The sequence below is a fragment of the Papio anubis genome, chromosome 2 (genome assembly GCF_008728515.1).
Source record: "Papio anubis isolate 15944 chromosome 2, Panubis1.0, whole genome shotgun sequence".
Classification (NCBI taxonomy): Eukaryota; Metazoa; Chordata; class Mammalia; order Primates; family Cercopithecidae; genus Papio; species Papio anubis.
The window spans coordinates 46,474,723-46,492,581 of record NC_044977.1 but is presented as its reverse complement, the minus strand read 5'-3'; the positions used below and the strand labels follow the sequence as shown (position 1 = coordinate 46,492,581).

At 54.5% G+C, this 17,859-nt stretch overlaps 1 protein-coding gene across 2 annotated transcripts in view; it reads right to left on the bottom strand.

The window, feature by feature from the left end:
- Positions 1–5,594: 5,594 nt before the first annotated feature.
- CHCHD6 (coiled-coil-helix-coiled-coil-helix domain containing 6) overlaps positions 5,595–17,859 on the bottom strand; it is a 220,407-nt gene continuing 208,142 nt past the window's right edge. For both annotated transcript variants that reach the window (XM_009200164.3, XM_003894054.4), the window contains exons 7-8: positions 8,439–8,574; positions 5,595–5,819 (exon numbers count right to left, since the gene is read on the bottom strand). In XM_009200164.3, coding sequence (XP_009198428.1) covers positions 5,814–5,819; positions 8,439–8,574 — 142 coding nt within the window. In that variant the 3' untranslated portion in view covers positions 5,595–5,813. The remainder of the gene's footprint in view (positions 5,820–8,438; positions 8,575–17,859) is intronic.

Sequence of the window (17,859 nt, the reverse complement as noted above, 5' to 3'; positions counted from 1 at the left end):
ACTGTTGTTCCAGGGCTCACAGCCACCTTGCTGGTGGTGCCTGGCTTAGATCCTGACCTGGGGTCACAGGACTTCCCCAGGCCAGTAATGATGTGGGAAGGAACAAACTTCAGCCATTTCTGCCAGCGGCCACCTTTCCCATCTGGAGAGGCAAGGGGAATGGATTGGCTCCTCAGCTGGGTCCCTGGAGCTGAGCAGAGCAAGACTCTGGGTGTCAGAGCCCCGCCTGGCACACAGGCAGGGCCCTGACTCCAACAGCAGGCACAGTTTGGTACTAGGCACAGGACTCTAGAGCCAGGTGGCTCTAAGCCCAGCCCTGGCTCTTAGACTGCGTGATCTTGGTCAAATCACTCACACTCTGTCCACAGTTTCCCCACTTATAAAATGAGGATAACAGCAGTATCTACTTCACAAGGTCATGTGAAACCTTAACCAAGTAAGTATTTATAAAGGGCTCAGCACAGTACCTGGCACATGGTAAAGGTCTGATAAATGCTCAGTTTGATTATTGGCACTATTCTCTGTAGGCTGTCCTGTTGACACAAGGAATAAAGGTGCATAGGGACATGCACACACCTGCCATTCCAGCTACATCTCACATGCCCACCTGAGCATAGGCACACATGCAGGCACACACACCACTCAGCACAGCCCACATGGTCCCACTAAGACACCTTCCTGGGCCTTTTCCTCAGACCCACTCCTCTACCACAGGGGGTGGCCGGCAGCAGCCGGCTTTCCGCCATGGAAGGCACTACCTATGGCTAAGGGCAGAACGAAGCCAGGGCATTTCCACCTCCTCTGTCATGGGCAGCCCTCTCACAGCTGCTGTGACTCCTTAGAGGCCCCAGCTTCCCTGTGCAGGGCCCCTGCGGTGCCAGCTTCATTGGGTGATCCTGCCTCTTCCCCCTGTCTCTGCAGCCCCAGGTGGCAGGAGGTCCTATGGCTGCTGATCTGAGTTATCTCTCACACTATCCCATCTGGGTTTTTAGTTCCTCCATCTCCTTTGTGACCAATCCCTTGCATTCAACTCTCCCTGCTCAAAAGCGAGGGTGCTATTTTCCTGGTTGGACCCTGAATGATACAACCAATGTCGTCACCAAGAATGCCCCTGCAACTGGTGGGATGAGTATTAATACTCCCGCTTAACGGTCACTCAGCCGGGGCACGAGCCTGCAGCATCCGCCTCCAGGTGCACACCCTGCTGGACACACTCCTCACCCGTGAATTTCTCTCAGACCTGACCTCCTACCACACACAGCCACATGGAGGTACTGAGGTGTAGGTACACATGAGAACACACAAACATTCACACTCCCACGCAGTGTTACAGATGGCCCTGGGGACACACACACAGTCTCCAGTAGGGGAGGGGCAAAGATCTGGCTCTGAGGAAGTGGAGAAATGGCTGATATCCAGGCTGGGAAGAGCCCGTGAGCATCCGTAGGTGCTGAGCATGACTGGCTGGCTGTGCGCAAACTCAAGTACACATGCACAGACATGAACACACACAGATGGACAGGTACACACACCTATGCACATGCTTGCACATGTGTGCTGGCGCACCATGCACTCACATGTGTGCACACACATGGATACACACGCAGGATGGACATGTGCACACAGACCCATACACACACACTTGCATACTTGGACACACAGTTCACACCAATGCACACACATTTGCACAATCATCCTGCATGGTGGACACCGAGACCCAAGGAGAGGAATGCACGATGTCATGTGCACAGTCAGGAGCTCATTCCCTCATCCCAATCCAAAGCCCCCAGAAAACAATGAGGGAGAGAGAAGCTGATAGAAATAATTGAACATGCCCTGGTCCTTCAGGGGTGCTGGAGTTGGGGAGTAGAGCCCCATCCACTGGAGCTCCCCCAGATCTTGTCTCTACCCCCTCAGGTGAAGACTGCAGGGACTCACTCAGAGGAGCCTCCAGCCTCTACCTAAAGGTATGTAGGTGCGCATGGGGGCACACAGGGGTGGAAGTCAGAGCTGGGCCCCTAAGGATGGACAGGAGCTTACCAGTTGAGGTGTGCGTGGGTGCCTCACTTCCAACTGGTCTGGTTGAAGAAATCTCAGAACGCTTCCCCCACCTCCCTATCAGCGCCTCAGACGTTGCCACCAGCATGTCTGTCTGCTCCTCTCCAGTTACAAAGTCCATTCCTGAGTCTTGCCCTGTGGTCCCTATGGCAGAGTCTGTAGCTGGGCCTGGGATAGCTTCTGAAGCTGCCCTGAGGGGAGAGTCAGTGTAAGCCAGTGTTCCCCTCCCCAGGCTGGGAAAAGTCAAACCTGCCACCTCAACTTGGCTCAAAGGAAAGGGAAGCTGGGCGCTGACAGGAGAACATTTGCTTCCCAGAACAATGCTCTCTCACAGAGAAGTCCTGTTGCAAATGACAAAAACCCAGTTCAGACAAAACGGGAAACTTGCTAGCTCATGTTAACTTCAGGTCTGGCTGGATCCAGGTGCTCAATGACCTTGCACAGTCTCTCCATCCCTTGGCTGTGTGCCTCTGCTGGCTCTGCTCTCTAGAACCCTCTCCCTGTGTGGAGGTGAAGGTGGTAGGAAGAGGGGAACAGGAGTCGTTGATAGAGTTGGGGAGAGTGGTTCTTCAGAAAACTTGAAAAGCTGTTTCTAAAAGAAGATGGGTGGATGTGGAGTGGGCCACTGGTGTTCCCTATAAATCCTAGACACTGCTTTAGTTGTTCTGTAATGAGGAAACTGAGGCTCAGGCCTAAGGGAATTGCTGGCCTTTCTTGGCAGCCAACAGGAGGCAGAGTCAGGATTTAAACTGAGGCCCTCAGGCCTGCAGAGCCTGTGGATTTTCCTGTGTGCACCGGGCTCCCTTCCTGCCTGAACCCACTACAGGAGGTGCCAAGACCCAGGACTCCAGGCAGATGCCAACAGGCCCAGAGACACTGAAGAAGCTGGTAATGGTCCTTACATCTCATCATCATGAGGACAGGTGCCCTGTCCTCATCTGAGACTAGTCCTGGTCCCCAAACGACTCCCTACCTGCCTGTACCAGGGACCAGGGGTGGCCAAGAGGAGCCCACATCAGGCTGATCTTGAGAAGCCGGCGGGCTGTGCACACACTGTGTTGCCTTTGGGTTGGAGGCCTGTGTCCGGGCTGGGTGGGCACCCAGGAGGAGGGCTCTGAGGACTCACACAGTGCTTAACCCTTGAGGAATGTGGAAGGAGACCAGAAGCTCCTGCACAGAGCCTGAAGGAGGAGGAGGCAAGAGTCTCAGGCAGGGGCCATGAGCCAGACATGGAGGTGGAAAGTGGACAGACTGGTCAGGGTCAGGCGTGAGTCTTATTTTTAGGACCAAGTGGAAGTTTATGAAAATCCTGCAAGATCTGGGGACAGATGTGTGGAATTGGGGGTGTGGGAGGCCCAGGGCTAAGGACACTATGGGGAGGAGGGAGAGGGGTAAGCAGACTCAGCCAGCCAGGGGCCAGAGGCAGTGGGGGACCTGAAGGAAGGGCCCTGGATTCTGCATGAGCCCCTGGAGAGCCTTACCAGCCCCTGCCCCGCACCTCCCACACCTGTGGCCTTGCTCCCCAGCTCTGCTCTTTGGCCTTCAAACCTCTGTCAGCTCCTGGTCTGAGTCAATCATGCAGTGATGTGTGGGTAACAGTGCCATCTCATGAGGCTGCTCTGCCAGCCTCTGTCCCTGGACGCCTCTTTGCACAGGCCCTGGGAGAGGGCTGTTGCTGCTACCCTCCACTGCCACTGCCAACCTCGTTCTGGCCCCATTCCCAAAGCAGGAGGTAGTTTTGTGGAGCTCAGAGGCCAAAGAGGTCTTTTCACTCCTCTCAGGCCAACTGCAGTCTGACCAGACTGGCTACCAGGGAATGAAGGAACAAGGAGTTGCAGGCAGAGGATCAGGAAGTGCATGCCCCTGGAAGCTGGCTCTCTGGCTGTGTGGGAGCCTGAAACTGGAGCCTGAACTAGCCTGGAGGAGGAGGGGCCATTTGGAAGAAACCATGGGGCCGCTGGTCGCTGGACACAGGAGGCCATCTGGGGTCACAGGTCTGTTGGCTGACATGAATGGGCCTGGGCCGTAGGCTCCACCCAGCAGAATCATGAGCCACATAAAATGGGCATTGTTTTAAGCTATGAAGTCTGGGGGTGGTTTGTTACCCAGACAGAGCGAGCTAGTACAGGCTCAGGCAACATCCAGCCCACAGGTGTCTATGTACCTGGGAGTCCGTTTCCCACCCCAGGATGCGTCTCTAACCCCCAAAAGTGACACCTGGAGAAGGGGATTAACAGCTGAAAGTTATTCCTGTGAGATCTGAAGTTGGACAAAGCCTTGGAAGCCAAACACTTCTGAGGGAGTCAGAACAGCATGGTGGACAGGCCTGACCTGTGACCCCTCACCCCTCCTCTTAGTAGGCCCCTCCCAGAAGCGCTCAGGCCAAGGGCTCAGGCCCAGTGCACCCCACCCCTCCTCGCTGCATCACACTGCATGGAGTCTCCTTGTGTGTTTCCACAGGCTGACCCGGGACTCCTAGAGAGGGAGTCTCCCAAAGCTGTCTGCCTGGCTGCTAGTATGCTACCCGCCCAGCCAATAGGACACGCCTAATCCCCAACTCACCCCTTGAGCTCTGAGTCTGAGAATCTGAGAAGGGAAGTTTGTGCTGCCAAGTCTGAGTCAAGGCTGCGGGCTTTCAGCTCCAGATGGCATGGGGACTCCTCAAGGGCTCTATCAGGAAACCCAAGGTCACCAGCAGAGCAGTTAGAGGATCCCAGGCTCCACCCCAAAATCCTCCTGCTGGCATGGTACAGGCTGAGTGTGGCCAGGGCACCTTGGGTGGGGGACATGGCCAAAGGTCAAGGACTGGAAGGCCAGTGTTTGGACACCAACCAGGGAGAGCACGTCCCAAACCCACTTTGTCATCTGCCCTCCTCAATCCCTGCATTCCTTATTTTAGAACCCCCAACACCCAAGTCAGAGACTTCAAAGTCACCTGACCTCTTCTGTCACTCAGTCGGTTTCAGTCTTGCCAATCAGCCACACTAACCCGCCTTGGGCTTGAGCTGTGCGGGGCCCTACACACTGGTGATGCTCCCTGGTGTTGAGTCCTGTCTCCCTGGCACCACCTGACAGCCGGAGCAACGTCACTCAGAGACAGTGCCAGCTCAGCCTGCCGCACCCCAGTCCTGCCGCCTCTGCAGCCATGCCGCCTGAATGCCTTGCCTGCCTTTGCTCTCCTTCACCCCCTGCTGCCCTCACACCTGGGATCCACTCTGCTGGGTCTCCGGCCTGCCCTGCCCTTGTCTGGTCAGCTTCCGCCCTGGGCACAGGCAGCACTCGCTGCAGGAAGCTGGCCTGCTCTCCCTCCGTGCCATCCCTAGAAAGGCCTGCTCCCCTTCCTTCTCATCCCTGCTTCCGCAGCAGCCTGCTGTTGCTGCTGCAATGTAATTAGGGGTTCCCAGGCCATCTCCCCTGCCAGTCCAGGGACTCCCCAAGGGGAGCAGCCCATCTTCCTCAGCTCCACTTCGCTGGTGTCCAGCAGAGGGCTGGACGCAGAGTAGGCAGCAGTGACTGTTTGCCAGTGAGTCAACCACTGAAAACAAAGGCATCTGCTTTATTTGTTTTCAGACAGTAGCGCATACTTTGTTTCCTAAACACATGGCAGCCCCAGGCTCAGGGGCATATGCCGGGGCCCAGCAGGAAACGGCAGGGCACAGTGGCTGTGGCCTAGGGCTCTGTGGACTGTGGTCCCATGATTGGTCCCTTCTTCAGGGCTCCAAGTCACTGCCAGGACAGGGAATGATGTCTGCTCCTCAGCCCTACAAAGAGAACAGGTCAGAGTTGAGTCAGGGCCCACTCCGCCCATGCCCACCAGCTCTGTGCAGAGTGCCCTGTGACAGCAAGCACGTCCCAGGGAGCAGCTATGAGTTGGTCTCCCTCCTCACCTGGAGACCCATCAGTGAATCTCTTCACCTCTGTACCCCGGAGCCCAGCACAGTCCCCAGCAGCAGGGGACAGGCCTTCACTGCACGCGACAGTGACACCAGCACACGCTCCCCTCTCCTCTACTCTCCCAGGGCTGGCTCAGAAGGCAGGTCCCCTGCCCCCATCCCCTCAACCTGCTGAGGTGTTTCTGACAAGCACCTTGGGTATAGAAGAGTCTAACCCAACTCTGCTCTGCCTTGTCAAGGCCTCCCCTCTGTTCTCTGATTTTTTTGCAGCTCAGTGGGAGCCTGCTGGGATGCTGGGGTCCACACAGTCAGGGTTCTGTTGTGGAGAGCCTGAGGTCCCTGTCCTCATCTGAGACGGCCAGCACATTCATACACAGGCAGGCGCCAGGCTCTGGGCCTAGGCATCACCAACCTGCCCTAGGAGCCCCAGGGCAGATGCTAGATCCTGGAGAGAGAAGCAGTGCTGTCCCACCCCAAGGCCCTTGACCATGTGGGCCTCTGTCCCCTGCCACTTGGCCCCTTGCAGAAGCAAATCTCTCTTAGGGACCCTTCACCCCCAGCTCTCTGGCTCTGCCAGCAGCCTTCTGAGGTGGAGGCTGGTGAAGGGTGGTGAGAGTTTCTCCAGTATTTGCCATATCTCATACACAGGGCACCAACCAAGTGTCTGGGTGCTGGGGCTCCAAGGGAGTCAGGTTGAATATGCTGTCCCCAAATGCACACACTGCCAAGGCAGCACAGCGCCTCTGGCACTGCCATCACTCAGTCTCCGGTTTCTTTGCTAGTCATGTCAGGGGTAGGGGACGGGAGGGAGACAGGCCTGGCAGTGTCCCAGAGCCTCTCTCAGGGTTTAATGTGATCTGTCTTCCTTGGTAATCACATTTTTGCTTAGGTGCAAGAAATATATATTGGTGAGGTGTGTTTGTTAAAGAAATACTCTTGGGAGTGGTGGGTAGGGGCTGAAAATTACCACAGAGGTGAGGCTAGATGCAGAGAGGATGGAGTCGAGGGCTGGTCACTGAGGGGTGGGCCCTGCCAGGAAGCCAAGAGGCTGCAGCAGATCCCTGGGTAAAGAGTTAGGTGTGTGATGAACAGAGACTTGGAGCTGCCCTTGATTGGGTGTGGGGAGGATCTGGAGGCTTCATCTTGCTGGTGAGTAGGGAGCTAAGTGTCTGGTCGGTGCGAAGGGCCCTGGTCTGGCCCAGCCTACACAGCGCCCCAGCACCTCCTGCCCACGTGGAAGCAGAGTGAGCAGCCTTCCACACTCTGAGATGGAGCAGGAGGCCGCCTGTCCTACCCAGGGCTTCCCTTTCTCAGAAGGCTGACAGAGGCCTCGCATCCACTCGTCCTGTGTGGAGCTACCTCTGGGCTGTGCTCTGGCCATGAAGGGACAGTCGGTGCTGGTCGGGGCTGTGACCAGCCCAGGGTGGAACAATCAGCCTTGGCAGATGGGTGTGAGCAGGGCATGACCCGAGGAAGCTCTCACAGGCCCGGGGCTGCAGGACCCCGCTCAGGTCAGTGGGAGAGATTTCCCCTCAGACATAGCTGGAGAGCACAGAGCATCCGGCCTTAGCCTTTTCCACCCCAAATACCTAAAGCAGCCTGTCTCCTACTCAGGCCAAAGAGGCTTTTCTGTGGGAAAGGAGACCTCATTCTATTGCTTCTCCCATACATTTTCACAAACAGGCTGTACTCCTCAGGGAACCCAAACTAGGTGTCCTGAAAGTGAATGATGCTCCCCAAGGTGGGAGCTGTCCTGTTGGGGTGGGGCAACGGTGAGGTGTGGCTGGGAACAGCCTGACTGCACCAGAGAACCCTACGGGACCTGGGAAGGGGGAGGACTTATCTAGGATAGACAGTAGCAGTTGGGGGTGGGGGAGGAAGACAGTAGGAGCTGGCTGGGAGCACATCGCAGGCATCCAGGACAACCGAGGCCCACTGGAGTGGGAGGTGACCAGAGAGCACAAGAGGCCTGAGACCACTCACCAGGAAGGCCAAGTCAGCACACCCCTCTAGACCAGCTCAGGGGGGGTGGCTGTGAGCAGCTTCTGATGGCCGTACCTGCTCCCACTCCTCTTCCAGACGGCCTGTCCTTGCTGGGACCCCCAGTCTGCACTCGGGCCTCTGCCACACTCCCACCCCTAAGTGCTAAGAGCTAAGAAATCCCTGGCACCCACAAGGGGCCCGGCCCTTCAAGGTGGGGCCTGACTTTACCCAGCCTGCTCCCACCCAGCCTAACAGGGCAAACGCCACAGGGATCATCTCCCCAGCGCCAGATGTCCAAGGCACTCCTGGAAGTAGCCAGGAGAGTGTGCAGGTGACTGAGGAAAGTGAAGACTCAAGAATCCCTCCCTTTGCAAATGCAGATACCTCCAGGTGGAGCATCTGACTCTAACAGGAAAAGGTAGGCAGAGATCTCCAATGCTAGACAGAGGTACCTCCCCTACCTCCCAAGCCCCCTGGAAACCTGGGAGGCAGGCAAGGCCTTACCTTGTGGGCGGCGCTCACGCAGCGCTGGTATGCCTTGACCAGGTCTGAGCACAGCAGCACCTCATGCGGGCGATCTCGGTAGCAGTGGAGGATCTGGGCCTGCAGCCCTGAGCAGATGGGCTCCACCCTGCGGGGCCTGCAGAAGACATGAGCAGGCAGGCCTGGGGCTCAGGTGCCAGCAGGCAGGGGAGAGAATTCACATTCACTCTACCTACCTGCCAGGCGCTAGGCTAAGCCCCTGACACCCACCAGCGTCCTTTTAACCCTCAGAGAGAAGCACTGTGCTTTCCCATTCTAGAAATGAGAGGACGGTCGCAGGGGTCAAGCCCTGTGGTCAGTGGCTTAGGCTCACAATATAGCAGACATTGAAATGTGCTGTGGTCTGGGGCTCCACACCGGGCTCCTTCATTGGGGCCTGAGCACCTCCAGGAGGCAGGAAAGCCCAGCGAGCTTACCCCCACTGGAGGGCCCCCATGAGGACGGTGCAGCTCACCTCCAGGACAGCTTTTCCCGCTGCGCCCAGGATAGCCATCCCTCTATGCCTGGGACAGCCCGCCCCACTGTGCCCAGCATAGCTGTCAGCTGCTTTCCTGTGCCTGTGGTTTACCCATGACTATAATCATGTGACTTACTTTTCTCCTGATTTAAAACTAATATGTGTGCAACAAGGAAAATGAACTCTACAGAAATGTCTGAAGAAATGAAAAATGTTCTTTTTACTTCTTAGAGGTAACCACGATAATACTTTGGGGGTAATTTACTATTCTTTTCTTTCTTTTTCAAAGTAGTTTTAGAACCCACAAAAGTGAATAAGTTCACTTTCTAAAATTGTGGGGAAAAAAGAGCAAACATAGATGACACTAAATTCAGTCACTGGCCCAGCCTCCTGAGCGTAGTTTTGGATCAGTTGGTCTCCTTCCAGACTCCTCTCCCTCTCTAACACACACACACACACACACACACACACACATACTCGCACACTGACACACAGCAGCACATTTGTGCACTCCCTGCCGGCCAGGCGCTGTCCTCTGGTTGCTGCACGTGCTCAGTGCTGCTCCTCACAGCTCTGGTAGCAGACACTATCGTTCATCATGCTGTTCACACAAATCAGGAAACTGAGGCTCAGAGAAATAAGGCCACACAGCTGGACAGTGGAGGAGCGGGGCATATTTATTTACATGCCTTTGGATGTACTGTTGCTGCTAATTTGTTTTCTTAAGTGGGTTTTAGGCCAGGACCCTTCCCAGCTGTAGATGGACCTACTGTAGCACTTGACAGCCTTTCCAAATTGAACACCACTCATGGCTAAGGGCACCAAAAAGAGCTGTAAAAATGTAGAAAGCCATTCCTTAAGTTTCTTAGCAATAGAAAGGATCACTGTCACACATGCCATAGCTCTGCTCCAGGCACGTGGAGAGAGAGATATGTAGGTCAGTTGCTCTCCTACCAGGGTCTCCAGAGTCATTATCATCTAACAATATCTCGAACACAGTTCCTCAGCTAGAAACCACCAGCATCAGTATGATCGACAGCTTGGGAACAGGACCCTGTATTTAGCTGTCTCACTCCAGAAGTCTGCGGGTGGACACTTCTGTACACTGCTGACTTAGCAGTGATGCCACCCAGGCCTGGCCTTCCCTTCTCGTCCATGTCATCCTCAGGCCACTGAATGCAGCGCAGTCCTCTCTGCAGTAGAGATCAAAGGTAGCAGGGAGGAGCAGGTCTCTCTGCTGCCTCATCTGACTAGGCGGGACAATGCTCCCCTCAAACCCCACTCCAGGTTTCTCCTCCACTCACTGTCTAGGACCAGGTCACATACCAATGTCTAACCCATCGCTAACATGAGCAGTGTGTGTCCCATGTTCAGCTAAGGCCAGCAAGACGCATCCCCAGGGCACCAGCAAAATGAACAGTCCCTAAATTAAAGACGGGGAGGGATGAGTGTGGGGTGGGGTGCAGCCGCCTGTGGCTGCCATGCCACACCACTGCCGAGGTAAAGGATGTGAAAGCAGAGCACGCCTTCCCCTTCCTGCCGGGGCAGGCCATGGTGGCCTAGCCCTGGCCTGGGTCCTTGAATTCCACCCCATCCTAGCCATTAAAGTCACAATTCTGGCTCATGTCTACATTGTATACACCAATTCTTAAAGGGTCCTCTTATTTCCTGAAGAGGACTGGGCGGGGGGTGGGGGGAGGTCTTTTATCTGCACTGACCTCTCGTTCTTACATATGCAGGGCAGATAAGCCCCTGGCGTGCAGTCCTCTGCCCGGCTCTGGAGACCCACTTTGCTGGCCTGCGTCAGCTGCCGCACAGGCAGCTGGGACAAGAATACAGCTAGGGTGTCTGGGGCAGCCCCTTATTCCTCCCCAGGTGCTTAAGCATGGCTCCACATCTGTATTTAAGAACTGTGACATGGGTACGTCTAGTTGTGGGCTTTTTAGGCTGCTTCTTTCTTGGGGGACAGCTGGCCTCATGGCATTTTGTCTCAGGCAGGCGTTCCCAGGGACTGCACACACGACTTTGGTTCTGACTGTTGGGACACCTGTTTTAAGAGCGCTTTTAAGTCACAGGTCAGATCTTGGCTCTCTGCCTTCATCGCAGAGGCCTCCCCTCCTATTCTGCTCCCTGGCTCTCCATCCTTGGAAGGCTGTGCTCTCCCTTCCCCAGGCAGGGTTAAATCTGCAGGGCAGTGGGCGCCTTCAGTGGCACTGCTAGTCTCCCTGGGCTCTCTCCCGTCACCTGTACTGCTGTCCCCTCCTACCAGTCTCTTGCCATGTCTTCTGCTCCTCCTGACGGTGCTGGCCCTCTAGAGTCTGAGACCCCAGAGCATGACTTCCATCATAGCCTCTGCTGCACTACCCTGAAGCAGGACCCCACCCTGCCCTCATGGGGCCCTGGTGAGCCTGGTTCCTGGCTGCACCGTGGAGGCCAGCAGGCACTGAGGGGCCCTGTGTGTCATGGTGAGTGGCTCAGGGGAAGCCCCAGGTTTGGTAAGGGCAAAGCTGTCCTAAGCTGTAACTCTGTGAGGCTTACTGATCTATGTGAAAGGAGGTGTCAGGGACAGGACAGGCGGAGGCTAAGGGGCCCCAGCCTGAGTCGTGCGGCTGAGCCTCATGGAGCTGGAGCGCTGACCTGCCAAGCCCTGCCCTCTACAGAGGCACAACAGAGACGCTGACACTTCCTTTGCGGAATGGCAACGCACAGGAAGACACAGCCACATTTGCCCCTCTCCCCATGGTCAACCTGGCTGTGTCCCCTCCTCACTGGCTTTTCTTACTTTGGTTTCAGGTCCCAGGACAAGGGCCTCTGTGTTTTGAGGGCAAACCTCCCAGTGGGCTCCCAGTTCAGGAGAAACTGGGCCATGGTGAAATCTATCCCCTCCATGCCAGTATTGCCCGTGGGACCATGGCAGCCTCTCTGCTGGGACTTATGAGAACAATATGAGGAGACAGAATGGGAGGCAAATGTCAACTGGAAGAAATTTCACCCATTTGTCCATAAAAAGGCTCTGAATGGGGTAAGAGAGGGAGAGAACAGCTCTGGAAATAAAAAGCTTTCTCTGAAGCAGGCAGGGCTAGGCCTTGGGTGAAGCCATTCACAAAAGTAGGTGCACTCTATCCACCCTGAACCCCTCCCAGCCCTGGCACACCACGACCCTGTTTACAATGCATACAAAACAGCTCCCATGTTCAAAAACATCGTCTTGCAAACAGCTACTCTTCACATGCACAGATAAAGGTACCCAAAGTGTGCCACGAACTTACCAGGGATAGAAATAAGTCCTGTACCCCTGTGTGAGGACATTTCCTTGGAGAATGAAGATCTAATGGTCCATGTGGCTTCGAAGGGGTTCATGCCATTTGCATTGGTGTATGGGGTGTCTGTTTGCACAGGCATCATAGGCAGTGCCCAGGAAGTTGGCTCGCCTCACTGGCTCTTATGTTCCTCATCGGTACAATGGGAACAGTAACACCGCTTGCCCCAGAGATGAACAGAAGTGTGTGCTGTGAAGTGCAGTTCTCACAGCAACCTAGCCATCAGTGTGAGAAACTGAGGTGGGGCCAGGGCCCGGAGTGGGGTGCGCTTGCAGAAAGGCTGGGTTACTGGAGGCACTTGGCAGAGAAGAGCTGAGGATATGCTGGGGTGGTGGAACTGCAGACGTAGGGCTTGGAGGGTGGAACCTTACCTTAAAGGGTCCCTCCCTCTACAGCATAAGCTCTGATATCATTCAAGACCTAGTTCAGACCTCACCCAGCCTCAGTAGTGCCTCCTCCTCAGGCATGTTAAGGCATTAGCGTGTCTGCATAATCACAGTGTCCCTTCAACAAGGAGCTAGCAGATGCCTGAGGCTGGGACTCTTGGTCTAGTGGAAAGAACACAGGTTCTGGGATCAGACAAATCTGGGGCAAGGCGCTGGCTTTGTCACTTCCCACTGTGTGGTCGGTGCATCAGGTACGGAGGAGGACCCTGCCCCACAGAGCTGTTGACAGGATGGCAGGAGAATGGCAGGTGATGCCCAAGACGGCCCAGTCAGAATGTGCTCAGTACCGCACTGTGGCCCTGAAGGAATCATCGGCGTTCAGTAAATAGGACTACAGAAGACCCCACACACAGCCTCCTGATGGCCCTGAGAGTGTGATGACCATGGACAGGGCACATGGGTCCTGGTCCCTGGCGAGCAGGCCACATAGGTCTGCCTGACCCCCAGAGCTCCCACCCTGTCTGCTGAGACCACATACACAGCAGAGTGTAGAGGCCCCACATAGTTCCTTCCCAACCCCTGTGCCTGAGCAGGCCTCTCCCACTGACCCCTCTCCTGGACCTTCTCCATTCCCCGCACTCCACCCAAAACACATTCATCTCTCAAAATATGGAAAAGTTTTTCCAATCGAAACCCCCTTTTGCCTCCATCTCCATCCCAGGCCACAGCAGCTTCTCCTTGCTCAGAGAGGTGCTGCCTGGGGCTCCCCCTGCCCCACTCCCCTGGGCCCCATGCCGAGCCTCACTGCTCGGCTGACAACACCCGCCTGGCCCTCACTGCCTCTCTGGTCCCTCACTCTGGTTCTCTTCTGCTGGACCCTGGGCCTCCGCCTGTGTGTAAGCTCCACCTGTGGCCCTGCCCTTGTCCTCTCAGCACACCAGCATGGTGCCCAGCTCAAGACCTGCTGTCTCCTGCCTGCCATGCAGCCCAGCAGGTGGCCACAGGCCCACTGGGACCAGGCATGGCTAGCCCTCACCCCAGCATCTCCTTCTGAATTTCAGTTGGGTAGGCAGCACCAACACCCAGCTGGTCCAGCTGCATACCCGGAGCACCCAACTTCTCCAGCCCCCATGCCCACAGAACGACCCCAAGTCTAGCCTACAGGAGAGCCCTAGCCCATGCCCTTGTCTTCACTGTCATTAAATAGCCTCTCAATGGTCCTCTCTACTTCCAGCCAACAGTGATGCTTTTAGAACATAACGCAGGCCACAGATTTCTAAAACACCAAGGCAGTTCAAAAACTCATTTCTTGGGTAATTACAACTCACCACACAATGTGCTAAGCATTATCTCATTTAATCCCAAGCAGGCCCACATAAGGTAGAAACTCTGTTTTTCCTTAAAACAAAACAACACAACACAAAACAAAAACAAACCCAGAGTCTCCAAGTGATACAGTAACTTGCTTAAGATCGTCATTTGAAAAGCAGGGCCAGATCTCAGGCCTAGTTAGACTATACCCAGACCTGACGGCCTGCTAGGTCTCCCATGGACCTCAGGCTACCTCAAGCACCCTGACACTGTGACCTGTCACCCTGCCATTGTCGGAGAGCTGGTATAACTCTGCCGCCAGCCTGAGTGCCCTGAGAAGGTGGTCTGTGTCCCCAGCCCATCCCCAGTTGGATGAGGGAACTGACCTCACATGTCTGGTGGCTGACTGGCCCCTGGTCTCATTCCCATTTTTCCTCAGGCAGAATGCACTACACTTGGTGAAGAACCCATAATTAGCTAGAGACCCAGGAGATCCTCCCTCCCTCTTCCTTCTCTCTGGTCTGGGTCCACTATCATAAGTCTCTGTGCAACCTTCCCTTGCATCCATAACCTCTGTACCCTTCCCTTTCCACTCATGACACGCCTCTGAGCAACCTCCCTTCCAATCCATGCAAAGCTTCTATGCAACTTTTCCTTCTATCTATGGAAAGCTTCTATGAAGTCTTCCCTTAGTTACATGACAACATTCTGTACAGTATTCATTTTTTTTTGTATTAGTCTGTTTTCACACTCCTATAAATAACTGCCTGAGACTGGGTAATTGATAAAGAAAAGAGGTAATTGACTTACAGTTTTGCATTGCTGGTGAGGCCTCAGGAAACTTAAAATCACAGTGGAGGGGGAAGCAGGCACATCTTACATGGTGGCACGTGAGACAGAAAGGCAAAGGGGGGAAGAGCCCCTTACAAAATCATCAGGTCTCGTGAGAACTCACCATCGTGAGAACAGCCTGGGGAAAACCAGCCCCATGATCCAATTACCTTCCTTCCTCGACACGTGGGGATTACAATTCAAGATGAGATTTGGGTGGGGAAACAGAGCCAAACCATATCAATTTCATCCATAACAAGCTTCCGTGTGACCTTCGCTTCCCATCTATGACATATGCAACCTTCAATCCATAACAACAATCCATGCAACCTTTCCTTCCCATCAACAACAATGCTTTCTGCATCATTCCCTTCCTAACAATGGTATGGCTCTGTGCAGCTGCCCCATCCCACCCATGACAAGCTTCTGAACACCCTCTCCTTCACATCATAGCCATTCCCCTGTGTAGCCTTTCTTTCCCATCCATGAAAATCCTGTGCAGACCAGATGCAATGGCTCATGCCTGTAATCCCAGCACTTTGGGAGGCCGAAGCAGGCAGATCACTTGAGGTCAGGAGTTTGAGACCTGCCTGGCCAACACGGTGAAACCTCATCTCTACAAAAAATACACAAATTAGCCAGGCATGGTGGTGAGAGCCTGTAATCCCACTTACTTGGGAGGCTGAGGCAGGAGAATCACTTGCACCCAGGAGGCAGATGTTGCAGTGAGCAGAGAGCATGCCACTGCACTCCAGCCTGAGAGACAGAGCGAGACTTTGTCTCAAAAGAAAAAAAGTCTCTCTGTAGCATTCCCTTCTATCTGACAACTTTCATTGCAGTCTTCCATTCCCTTCATAGACATTCTAGTGCGCAGCCTTCCCGCCAATCCACAATAAGCCTCTCTGCAGACCTTCCTTCTTATAGGACAAGCCCCTGTAAACTACACTTTCTTCTATGGGAGGCCTCTGTGCAGCCTTTATCTCTGTCTCTAACTACCCTGCATACAACTTTTTCTTCCATACACAGAAAGCTTCTCTGAAGCCTTCCTTTCCCTCGCAGACAAAACTTGGTGCAGTGCTCACTTCCATCCATGACAGTCCTCTGCGCAGCCTTCTTTTCCCATCATCTGTGCAGGAATGAGAATTCTGTGTGGAGACTTCCCTACACAGCCATGGCAAGCCTCTGTGCAGTCTTCCTTCCCATTCATAACACAACAAGCCACTGTGCAGCCCTCCCTTCCTCCCTAACAAATGTCTCTGAAGATTTCCCTTCCTTCTATGACAAGACATCTGTGCAGCGTTCACTTCCATCCATGACAAGGTTTTGTGCCTTTTCTTCTCATCAGAAAAGCTTCTGTGCATCCTTCCTTCCCATCTATGGCAAGGCTCTGCATTCTTCCCTTCTCATCATAAACATTCCTCTGTGCAGCTTTCCTTCCATCCATGAGAATTCTGTGTGCAGCTTCCCCTTCATATCCAAGACAATCTGCACGCTTCCCTTCTATCCAAGCAAGCCTCCGTGCAGCCTTTCCTTCCCATTAGTGATAAGGCTCTGTGCAGCCTTCCTTTCCGTCCACAGCAGGAGTCTGTGCAGCCTTCCCTTTCATCCACAGCAGACCTCTGTGCAACCTCCTTTCCATCCACAGTAGGAGTCCGCGCAGCCTTCCCTTCCGTCCACGGCAGGTGTCCGCGCAGCCTTCCCTTCCGTCCACGGCAGGAGTCCGCGCAGCCTTCCCTTCCGTCCACGGCAGGAGTCCGCGCAGCCTTCCCTTCCGTCCACGGCAGGTGTCCGCGCAGCCTTCCCTTCCGTCCATGGCAACTGCCTATGTAGCTGTCCATGACTGCACAAACCTCCTGGGTCCAGGGCCGCCACTGGGTTATGAAGTGTTGCCTGTTTGTGCCTAGATAGGAACTGCAGACTGTTGGGCAGGGTCAGGTTGTCCCTTCTGTTCTCCTTGGCTCAGAGTCAGCAGCACAGCCTGCTGGTTCAAAGCACACAACTGGCTGTATCTGAGACTCTGCCAAGCAGGGGCATTGAAGGTAAGGAAACACTGGACCAGGCAGTGCTACAAGGCAGGAGCTGTGCCATCGCTGTCTATTAATGCACTGACTTCACACAGCAGGACTCTCAGGTAAGGCAGAGACACCCCTGTATTTCTCAGGTCTCCCCTCCCGGTGTGGGTAGCATGGGTTTGGCCCGCATGAGCCAGCCTGGGCTAGTACAAACCCATTCATGGGCCCATTCATGGGGTGAAACCGTGATCCTCCAGGGAGAACATAAAACTGGGCTTCCAAACTCCATGGCCCACTGTCCAAAAGGAAACAGATCCAAACACCAAATGAGTTCCTCAATTTGAAGCCAGGTACTATTTTTAGCTTTCTTGTAGTACAAACCTATATGTTCCACTTTTGGATTAAGTTAGTTTGGAGAGGGTGCTGGTCACAAACTGTTATCAGAAGAAGACAACCTGGTCAGGTTGAGGGGTCCAGGGACTCCTGAGAACTAGACATGTGCAAAGGTTAGTGGGTTTAATGATCCCCTCAAATTCATGTCCTTCCTGGAGCCTTGGAACATGGCCTTATTGGGAAACAAGGTTGTTACAGATGTGATTAGTTAAGACAAGGGCATATGGGGCAGGGTAGGCCCCTAATCCAGTATGAATCCCATTCATATTCTCATATGAAGAAGAGACAAGACACAGAGACCACCACACAGGGAGGAGGCACTACGGGGACTGAGGCTGACAGTAGAGCGATATGTGTGCCCGCCAGTATGTGTGTCCCAGAATGCCAAGGATGCCAGCACCACCAGAAGCCTAGGGGGGCCGAGACAGATTCCACCTCCAGCCTCAGGGTGAGCCTGGACCACCAACACCTTGATTGTGAACCTCTGTCTTCTGGAACTATGAGAGGATAAGTTTCTGGGCTGAAAGGCCTGACATGTGGTGCTTTGTTTTGGCAGCCCTGGGAAACCCATGTCGTCAGGCATGCCACAAAGGGGTTGGACCCGTTCCCCAGAAGTAGAGTGGGGAGCAGGGATGGGCAGGAATGACCGGGGGACCAATGTATCACTGATCC